General features: G+C 46.8%; 1 protein-coding gene across 1 annotated transcript; it reads right to left on the bottom strand.

The window, feature by feature from the left end:
- Nucleotides 1-3912: 3912 nt before the first annotated feature.
- Nucleotides 3913-4848, bottom strand: LOC123373581 (olfactory receptor 51G2-like). Its single transcript, XM_045022573.1, has one exon. The coding sequence runs from the start codon at nt 4846-4848 to the stop codon at nt 3913-3915; it is 936 nt and encodes a 311-aa protein (XP_044878508.1).
- Nucleotides 4849-11025: the final 6177 nt, after the last annotated feature.

Raw genomic sequence — 11025 nt, 5'->3', positions numbered from 1 at the left:
AGTCTTCTGGCATTTGTGTACAAGCACTTTAAAAACTTGTCCCTGCTTATTAGCCTGCCTTTTTCTGATGTGCCAGATTCTTTTTTATGCAACTGTTTATCATCTGATCTGGCCCTTACATTATACTTTTCAGTCCTCTGCTCCTGACTATAACCTGGAGATTCTCTATCATCAGACTCTCCCCTAAGAGAAGTCTGTGTCCGATCCACACGCTCCTCTGCAGCCTCTGTTCATACAGCCAAGGGTAAGTTGGAAATGACAGAGGAGGAGAAAGATCTGGGTGTATTATTCAGCCCCAGGATGACTGTGAGCCATCAATGCGATGTGGAAGTGAACAAGGCACATGAGATCCTACAATGTGTCAGGCAAGATAGGGAAGTATTAGTATGATTATAAAAGGCACTGATGAGATCTCCCCGTGAAAACTGTGTCAAATTCTGGCCACTCATTTTGAAGACAGATGAATTGAGACTGGACAGGTGAGGGGAAGGGCTCTTAGGATTGTCTGGGGAATGGAGGACCTGTATTATGTTCTGAGTGAAAGAGCTTGGCTGGTTTAGCCTAAGAAAATGCAGGCTGAGTGAGGATCAGATTGCTCTATAAATACTGTGACACTCTGCAGACATTATTCCCCACAGTAAGATGATTCCGATAAAATTATGATGGATATGCAAACTACGGCCTGTGGGACCCTCCTCCCCCGCCCCTGAGCTCCTTCCCCAGGAGGCTAACCCCCAGCCCCTCCCCTGCTGTTCCCCCTCTCCCGCAGCCTCAGCTCCCCCTCCGCCAGCGCAATGCTCTGGGCTGCAGGGCCGCGAGCTCCTGGGGTTGTCAGGGGGCAGGGGTGTGGATGGGGTTGGGGCAGTCAGAGGGTGGGGAACAGGGGGTTGAATGGGGGTAGGGGGTAGGGGTCCCGGAGTAGCAGTCAAGAATGAGAGGAGGGGTTGGATGTGGCGGCAGGGAGCTGTCGGGGGACAGGGAGAAGGGGTGATTGGATGGGGCAGGGTTCCGGGGGGGCAGTCAGGAAGGATGGGGGGTTGGATGGGCCAGTGGGGGGCATGCAGTAGCGGGGTTCTGGGGGCAGTCAGGAGACAGGGAGAAGGGGTGGTTGGATGGGGCAGGGGTCTTGGAGGGGCCATCAGGAATGAGAGGAGGGGTTGGATGTGACGTCGGGGGGCAGTCGGGGCGGAGGTTCTGGGGACAGTCAGCAGACAGGGAGTGAGGGGGTGGATGGGGCAGGAGTCTTGGGGGGCCGTCAGGGATCAGGAGGGGTTGGTTGGGGCAGCAGTCCCGGGAGGGGGGAAATGGGGGGTGGGGGCCAGGCCATGACTCCCTCCCCTCACTGGCCATCCATACAATTTCCAAAATCCAATTCGGCCCTCAGGCAAAAAAGTTTGCTCGCCCCTGATTTAGAAGGAGGGGTGGGGACTCAGAGATACAATAAATTCCTGCCTTGTGCCAAAGCTATACAAGGTGGTTGGAGCAGGACAAAGAGGTGGCCAGTCATGAGAAAGTCCCTGCTTAACACCTAAGATATCTGCTGGAACTAGCAAGAACTGTACTGGGGAAAGAATTGGGCCCAGACTAGGAAGGAGTCTAGTCTATGAAAGAAGCTTATTGGAACATCTCTGAGGGTGAGAGGTTACCTGTAATCAGTTTCTTAATGTCTTAGACTTGCATATGTTTGTCATTTATTTTGTTTGGTAACTTACTTTTTTTCTGTCTGTTGTTACTTGTAACCACTTAAATCCTACTTGTTATATGTAATAAAATGACTTTTGTTTATTAGTGAACCCAGAGTAAGTGATTAATATGTGGGGGAGCAAATAGCTGTGCATATCTCTCCATCAGTGTTATAGGGTGTGGACAATTTACGAGTTTACCCTGTATAACTTTATACATAGTAAAATGGATTTATTTGGGGTTTGGAACCCATTGGGAACTGGCTGTCTGGGTGCTGGAGTCAGATAACCTGCTAAGGTGTTTTCACTTAAAGCCTGCAGCTTTGAGGGTGTGACCCAGGCTCTGGGTCTGTGTTTGCAGCAGGCTAGTGTGTCTGCCTCAACAAGGCAGGGTTCTGGACGTGCCAAGCTGGCAGGGAAAATGGACTCACAGGTAATTTCAGCACATCATGTGACAGTCCCAAGGGGGTCTCTGTGACCAAACCAGTCACACTGCCCCCTGCATCAGCGGAGTTTAGAGCAGCCTGGGGGTTGGGCTGACCTCTACTCAGTGGTAACGGCTTCCAAGAGCACAGCCCACTCTAGATGAGTGTCACCCCAGAGTGCCCCCTGGGGGACTGAGGTGGCCCTGCAGGAACCCGGCCCTTTCCTATAAGGGCCTTGCAATGACTTACTCTCAGCCTGGAATATTTAAGACCCCCCTTTGTGGGGTCACATTAATTCAGTATCCTCCAAAGCAAAGGCTCTCCTACCCTCCATCCCCATCCTCCTCCTTTACTCAGGAACCCCCCACAGACACACACACACACACACACACTGCTTGCTGGAGTCAGCGTTGGTTCAGGCTTGCCACACCCAGCACCCCATCCCTTCCCAGAAGGCCCTGCCCCTTGTTGCTCCCCTTTCCCTGAGGCTCCAGCCCCAACCACCTCAGAGCTAGGCTGTTGTAAGAGCTACTTAAGGACCCCAGGCCACTCTGGGGAGCCCTGGACACTCCACTTTTCCTGGATTTTAAGTTCTGGGGGGTGGGGACACAGGCTGAGGGGTTCCTTTGGATCCCCCAGTGAACTGCCCAGCACAGGTGAAGGGTTTGGGGCTCCTCAGAGTGGCTCTGGATCCCTGGGCAACTCTCACCATGGCCCAGCTCTGGCTTCAGGTCTGGAGAGGGTGTGAAGCCTTCACCAGGAAGAGGACCAGGGGGTGGGGTGTTGGGGGAAGAGATGGGGCATGGGGAGGGGTCCTCATGGGAAGAGGAAGAGTAGGGGGTGGGGCCTTAAGGGGGAAGTAGGCAGTGAGGACGGTGCTCCTGCATGTGTCCCGCTTTTGCCTTTTGAAAAGATGGTCGCTCGACACTGAACGGGCTGGGCTGGGACTGGAGACATGCCTCTTGCGGGGAGTTGAGGACCATTTCCAACCGTTTTCATTGCAGCACAAATGGATGGCGGGAGAAGGGAATCTGGGCCGGAGGCTCTTTCCAGGACTCCTGTGTGTCAGGCCCTCACTCACACACACAGCTCTGCTCTGCCTCAATGCGGAGGGAGCTCAGCACGTGTGTGGTGTGCAGAGCCATCAACAGGGCCGGGGGATGGAGGCAAGGTGCCTGAATAGGTTCTCCTGGGTCTCCTCCATTAATCAAGTGTCTGATATGACTCAGTCACAAGCACCTGGGTGAGGACGTAGGGGAAGGATGGGTGTCCATTCCCTTTCAATAGCCCCTGTCCACAGCTTGTGCAGCGCTCATGGATCAAGCTGCACCCAGAGGGCTCGGGAAGCGCCAGGACTGTGACCACAGAATAGCTCTGCAGCTTTTTTCATGGCCCTTGGATATTTAAACAAAGACAATGGGACATTGACAGTCAGGTGTAATGGGAAACAACACTCACATCCCTTCTCTTTATTGAGTGTATCGACAGGAATTCTGAGGTCAGAGCAGCCACTGATTCGGATGTTTATGGCCAACATGCAACCGGTCCCCTGGCTCTCCACGAACACAGTCACTTTGTAAATTCTGCTGCTGCTTTAATCTCTTTCTCTCATTGCACCATCCTCCCTCACCAGGCCCTGTCCCATTGCTCCAGGCCTTAGACCCTGTCTGAACTTCTCTCTACAGAGTGCAGATTAGTAGTTCATGTCTTCTTGGGTGTAAGGATGGAATAGGTGGTTCTTGCCATGGCCCATGTTTTTCATGTCTCATGTAACCAGCGCTGGAGCCAGCTGATGAACTGACCCTTCATTGTTTGAATGCCCTGATTATCCTCGTACGAAGATGTTTGCTTTTCACGCTGTAAACAATTGGGTTCATCATGGGCGGGACCAGCAGGTAGATGTAGCCCATGAGAATCGGAAGTAAGGGAGAAGAGCTATTCCCGAATCTCTGTACTATAGACAAGCCAATCCCTGGTATGTAGAAGAGGAGGACAGCACAGAGGTGGGAGACACAGGTGCTCAGTGCCCTGACACACTCCGCATGGGAGGCAATGCTCAGCACTGTTTTCAGAATCATCACATAAGATAGGAGGATGAGCAGCGAGTCCAACATCGCTGTGGAGACAGTAAGAAAAAAGCCATAGATGCTGCTGATTCTGATATCCGAACAAGCCATCTTGATGATCTCTTGGTTCAAGCAGTAGGAACGGGAGAGGACATTGGCTTGACAGTATTGGGAACGTTTCAGGAGAAAGGGCAGTGGGAACACTACGGCAACCCCTCTTAGCACACACACTAGTCCCATCTTGGCTATTCTTGGCAGGGTTAAAACGGAAGGATATCTTAGTGGGTGAGAGATGGCGATGAAGCGGTCAAAGGCCATCAACAAGAGCACGGAGGATTCAATGCATGAAAGCGAGTGGATGAAGAACAGCTGAGCAAAACAGGCATCAACACTGATCTCCCTAATGTTAAACAAGAATATGCCCAATGTTGTTGGCATGGTGGCTATCGATAAACCAAGGTCTGTGACAGCCAACATGGAAAGGAAAATGTACATGGGATCATGGAGGCTTGGATCTGTTTTTATAATGAACAGAATGACTGAATTTCCTACTACAGAAATAACATACACTAAGCAGAAGGGGATAGAGATCCAGAGATGGACGTCTTCCTGCCCAGGTATCCCGGTGAGAAGGAACACTGCAGAGTTGAATTTGGTGTCATTGACAGCTGACATCATGTACTGGGAGATCCGAGTAATTTTGAACCTTTCCTCCTGAAAGGAAAAACAACTGGAGACTAGATGATATTTAACAAGACATCTTTCTGCTCTCAGTGTATCTCTAGAGAGTCCCAGGAGCTCAAGAAAGATCAGCAAAAACTTAATCTTGGATTTACGCTGCATATAAGAAGATAGGCACTCCCAGACTGGATCAGACCTGCAGCCCATCTAGCCCAGTATCCACCGGCCAGTTTGAGATGCTTCAGAGGAAGCCAGATGAAACCCTGTAATAGAAAGCCATGAGATAACCTGCTCGCAGGGAATGTTTTCCCCTGCAACCACTATTTACACATATTTTGTTCTGTTAATGAGGAAGGTTTATGGTCCTTCCAAAACTTTTTTAAAAATATCCTCACTAATGTAATTGGGTTTTCTGGTTACCCACATAAACATACGGTTCCTCTTTGAATCCTACTAAACTCTTGGCCCTGTTGATAACTTGTGGATGGGAGTTCCGCAGTCTTCTTTAGCCCTGTGTGATTTTATAATTGTTTCCTTCCCACAGACACCGTTTCTGGCTCTCCACTTCTGAGTGTAGCCCATTGTATTATGCAATGAAAACAGCCTGGTAAAATCTGCCCTTGTACTTATCTGCCCTGTATTGAAGCTATCTATAAAAATGATTAATTGCCTCATTATATATTTTTTACTTTCTCCACTCCTGAGAGTCCAAATTATGCCGCTGCCTCTTTATAGCACGCTGGATAAATTCCCAGGGTCAGGTTCTGATTTTAATAACAATGGCTTCAACTGCGTCACTCCACATTTACATGTGTAAATTCAATCAGAACCAGGATCTATTAACTTTCCCTTATCAAATGCTCCCGGTGATACACTCTGACCCCCAAGAATCCCTCCAAAAGAATCTGAAGTGCTTTGCCTGGCCAGAGTTGACTGAATCCAGAGAGTTCAATCATTAAAGACAGGATACTGGGCTGGATCATTGGAAGACAGGATACTGGGCTAAATGGACTTTTGGCCTGACCAAGTATGGCCGATCTTATGTTCTAAATGTACCCGGTAAGTATTAGAAAGAGCTTCTGGTCAGTTTCTCGGAGACAGTATTATACTACTGTTCACTAAACAAAGAATTAATTGCCCAAACCCATTGCAAACAGTACGTGGAATAGTATCAGGGGGTAGCCATGTTAGTCTGTATCCACAAAAACAGCGAGGAGTCCGGTGGCACCTTAAAGACTAAGAGATTAATATGTGGAATACTTCTCAAATATTTTCTAAAGCAAAAGTCATAACATTTGCACATCTGTACTTTAGCGCACACATGTCAACCCATTCTTTCCCCTCTGATCTTCTTTCAGAGATGATTTCTCAGGTTAGGGTGGGACTTGAAATGCAGCATCTGTCATCTGGATTTCTTCAGAACCTGAAAAGATCCCTGCATCTCAGCCCTCAGTCAATGACTTGTCAGCAAACAAAAGTCTAGTAGCTCCTCAGTCCCTGGGTTAATAACTGACTGGTTCTCCTCAGGTTCGGTTCTGTCAGTCTGTAGCCTGTATCCGGAGTGTTAACAGGCATTGGGGTCAGGATACGAAATATTCATTCCATGGGCTCTCACTCTCTAATACAGTGGTTTTGAACCTCTTTTCATTTGGAGGGCCCTAATCAATTTTGAATGGAGGTAGACATAGTCTGAAGATCCCCAGTGGCCACTACTGGTAGTAGTACATAGTACACTAGTACATAGTAACCACAACACCTGTTATTCAGTCACAAATAGGGATTGCAGGAAGTACGTTTCAAAGTCAGATGCATGTGGAACTCCATTACCCATGTGAAAATAACGAGGAGTCCTTGTAGCACTTTAGAGACTAACACATTTATTTAACTAACAACGCTTCATTGTTTTTGCTAATACAGACTAACACGGCTGCCACTCCAAAACCTGTCACATGAAAACAGTCTATTGCTCTCTGACTGTTTCTGTCCAGTATTCATAAAATCCATATAACCGAGGAAAGACATTGGGACAGACATGGAGCTGAGCTGCCATAAAGAATGTGCATGTTAAACCCAGCTCTTGGGATGTTTGCTGTATAGTTACATTGGGTGAACTATTGGAATAAATTGCCTAGGGAGGTTGTGGAATCTCCATCTCTGAAGATATTTAAGAGTATGTTAGATAAATGTCTATCAGGGATGGTCTAGACAGTATTTGGTCCTGCCATGAGGGCAGGGGACTCGACTCGATGACCTCTCGAGGTCCCTTCCAGTCCTAGAATCTATGAATGTTTATTTGCTGGATATATTGGGTTAAAACAGTACGGCTCATCTTAGTTTAACAGCGGGCTGCTGGACAACAAGCAGGAAGACAAGGAACAATGGAAGAAAAGCCATTTCTCAGTAAGTACATCAGGGAGGTTGAGAGACAACACCAGAGCTACACGCTGGGAAGAGCCTATTTCCAGGCTCGAGCCCCGTTACACAGCTTGTTATGCCAGCGCTGGGAGTCTGTGCAGAGGTGGGGCAGCTGTTGCTAAGGAGCTCTTCAGACACCGCTGGGGAAGTCTCAAGGCCTTTGGCCTGCTTGGGTCCCCATCAGAGTGCGAGGACTTGGGGTCAGAGATGTGCACAGACTGCTGTTTTAAAACTAGGGCTGTTGATTCATCGCAGTTAACTCACAAGAATTAATCACGAGAATCACAGTTTTACTCACACTTTTAATCATAGAATATCAACTGAAATGTATTAAATATTTAGGATAGTTTTCTACATTTTAAAATATATTGATTTCAATAGAAACAGAGAATACAAAGTGTACACTGCTCACTTTACATTATTATTTTTATTACAAATATTTCCACTGTAAAAAAGACAAACAGAATAAATAAGATTTTTCAGTTCACCGCTTTATCATGGATGTGTAACTTACAAACATAGTTTATTTTTGTTACATAACTTCACTCAAAAACAGAACAATGTAAAGTCCTATGTCTTGTTCAGCCAATCACTAATAGAAAGAAGTTTGTGTGCATTTATGGGAAATAATACTCCCTCTTATTTACAATGTCATCTGAAAGTGAGAACAAGTTTTTGCATGGCACTGCAGTAGCCGGCATTTCAAGATATTTACTTGCAAGGTATGCTAGATATTTGCATGCTTCAACACCATTTGAGAGAACATGCTTCCATGCTCATGAGGCTTGTTAAAAATAATGTGTTAACTACATTTCTGACTGAATTCCTTGGGGAAAAATTGTATTTCTCTTGCTCTGTTTCACCTGCATTCTGCCATATATTTTGTGTTATGGCAGTCTGAGATGATGACCCAGCACATGTTCATTTTTAGAACACTTTCACTGAAGATTTGACAAAACACAAAGAAGGTACCAATGTGAGATTTCTAGAGATAGCGACAGCACTCGACCCCGGGTTTAAGAATCTGAAGTGCCTTCCAAACTGTGAGAGAGATGAAGTGTGGAGCATGCTTTCAGAAGTCATAAAAGAGCAACACTCCAATGCGGAAACTACACAACCAAAAACCACCAAAAAAGAAAATCAACCTTCTGTGGGTGGCCTCTGACTCAGATGATGAAAATGAACATGCATCAGTCCACACTGCTTTGGATCGTTATTAAGCAGAATCCGTCATCAGCATGGATACATGTCTCCTGAAATGGCGGTTGAAGCATCAAGGGACATAAGAATCTTTAGAGCATATGGCATGGAAATATCTTGCAATGCCAGCTACAAAAGTGCCATGTGAACACCTGATCTCACTTTCAGGAGACATTGTAAACACGAAGCAGGCAGCATTGTCTCCTGCAAATGTAAATAAACTTGTTTGAGCTATTGGCTGAACAACAAGTAGGGCTGAGTGGACTTGTAAACCTCTAAAGTTTTGCACTGCTTTATTTTTGAGTGCAGTTTTTTTTCTACTTAATTCTATATTAGGTGAATTGTAAAATTAAGTGAATTGAAAACTACTGTTTCTTTTGGTTATTTTTTACACAAGAAAAAATAAATATAAAGTGCGCACTGTAGAGTTTGTATTCTGTGTTGTTATTGAAATCACTATGTTTGAAAAAGTAGAAAATATCCAAATAGATTTAAATGAATGGTATTATATAATTGTTTAACAGCGTGATTAATTGCAATTCATTTTTTAATCATGCAATTAATCAGGATTTTTTTTAAATGCTTGACAGCCCTATTTAAACCCTGCTTCTTCTCCTATGTTCTGCTTTATTCCTGCTTTTCAGATTGAACAGTATTTTGGATCTAGAAGGCTGGCTGGTCAATCGTCTCACCGCTACTCACAGGCTCCCAAAGGGAAGAACCACAGGAGCCGAACCCACTCAGACCTGCTGGGCAATCACAGTCATTAAGCCGTGTGCTGTAGCCCAGGGCCCTGTCTGAGGGTGGGAAGATCACGGGATTGCACCCTATGAGAGGGAAGTCTACAAGGTGGTTACCTGGCACTCAGAGACCAGAGAGGGGGCAGCGATGCTGGTTGCCCTGTTACTCTGAGGAGTCTCTACAGCGCAGAGATTCTAGAGCGCTCAGCCAGTCAGGAAACAGAAACATGCCCTATCGGACTTGTTACCACAGAGTAACATGGCTCTGAATTCCTGCCTTCACAATCGACCCAGAGAATAAAAACTTTTCAAATGAAAATACATTTGCTGATTAAATTTCTAGGAAGAAATAAACCTGAGGCTATTTAGGAACAAGTCACTGATATTTCGTGGGGGTTTCCTTTAGTTCAGTCCCTGGCAGGATTGGGCCCAGAGCACACGGCACTTCTAGAAACGGGATCCATCGAGAAATCCTGACTTGGGGCATCAGGGTTTTAACACTCGGAGCTCACTTTGAATGTCAGATTTCTGTGTACATTGAGTAGCCCACCGTGGAGCATGGGCGGATGTAGGGGACAGATTCACAAGCTACCTAGTGCTGCCTGCCCTCCATTTCCATCACTGAGTCACCCCAACAGCCCAGCTGAGTCCTCTGCCCCAGCACAAAACATTTGCAAATGTAAAGGGCTTGCAGCCAAATCCTCTTCACTTCACATTTTAAAGACAGTGAAACCTGCCAACGTACCCAATTCCTGCTAGACGTGGAGCCGCTGACACCAGAGATCTTCACCCTAAAGGACAAGGAGTCATCAGAGAGGTTGCACAGGCAGAATCTGTTCAGATCGGGAGGCAACTGGCTTTATAAAGCATGCTTCCGTATTTCCTTGGGGGCCACTTGACCAACAGGGAACCTCAGCTGCTTGGCTAAGTTTGCACGAACTTTAACCACCATCACAACCAAAGGCAAACAGCAGGAGGCCAAATCACAGGGGAGGCATGGTGATCCTACCTGGATTGCAGTGCCAAGCTTGCTGCAGGTTCTATTCCTGGAATCTGGGCTTGTCATCACTGTTCATATGGTTCTGATTAGTCACATGGCTACCTCGGGGGTGGGGACCAAATTGTGGTGATGGTGCTGTCACACTTTGATCTTGCTGAAATAAAATAAAATATAATAATAATTAATAAGACCATATTTGTCCCCAGCAACTCCCTTTCCTGCATTACAAACCCAGAGGCTGAAGTTCCCTACATGGAAATTTCCTTCAGATTGCTCTACAGGGAGGTCCCTTCCCTTCTCCCTGAGGAATGGAAAGGGGGACCCAGGTTCCCCAAAGTTATGCACAGATCTCAGTGATCCACTGGGAGCTAGGCCCTTCTACCCACAATCTCTGAGCCTCCACAACTGCCCTAGGACCCTCTCCAGCTCCCTGCTAGCACAGGCTCATCAGCGATGTGCTACCAAGGCCTGTTACAATAGCCCACAGAGTTGGGAGGGCTGGTTAGTGTAGCTGAAGGGAACAATACCTCAGCCACAGACTGGTCGGGAGGTTTCGACCCTTTCATACCCAGACTGCAGGCATGGACTCCGTCAGTGCCACGTTTTATTATGTTCTGAGGGAGATGCAGGTGGAAAGCCTCTGCTGAAATGCGCATACCGTGCAGTAGCAAACATATCCATGTACAGATGGCAACAATTTTGTATAAAGCTGTGCAAGCTTAATAGAAATCTTCCAAAATTCCCAGTGCCGTCTGAAGACCAGATCTGTCTGGAGAAATCAGCTTTGCTAGTTATTCTTTTCTGTGGGTAAAATGT

The sequence above is a fragment of the Mauremys mutica genome, chromosome 1, assembly GCF_020497125.1.
Source record: "Mauremys mutica isolate MM-2020 ecotype Southern chromosome 1, ASM2049712v1, whole genome shotgun sequence".
NCBI classification, from domain to species: Eukaryota; Metazoa; Chordata; order Testudines; family Geoemydidae; genus Mauremys; species Mauremys mutica.
This window is presented reverse-complemented; position numbering and strand designations above follow the sequence as displayed.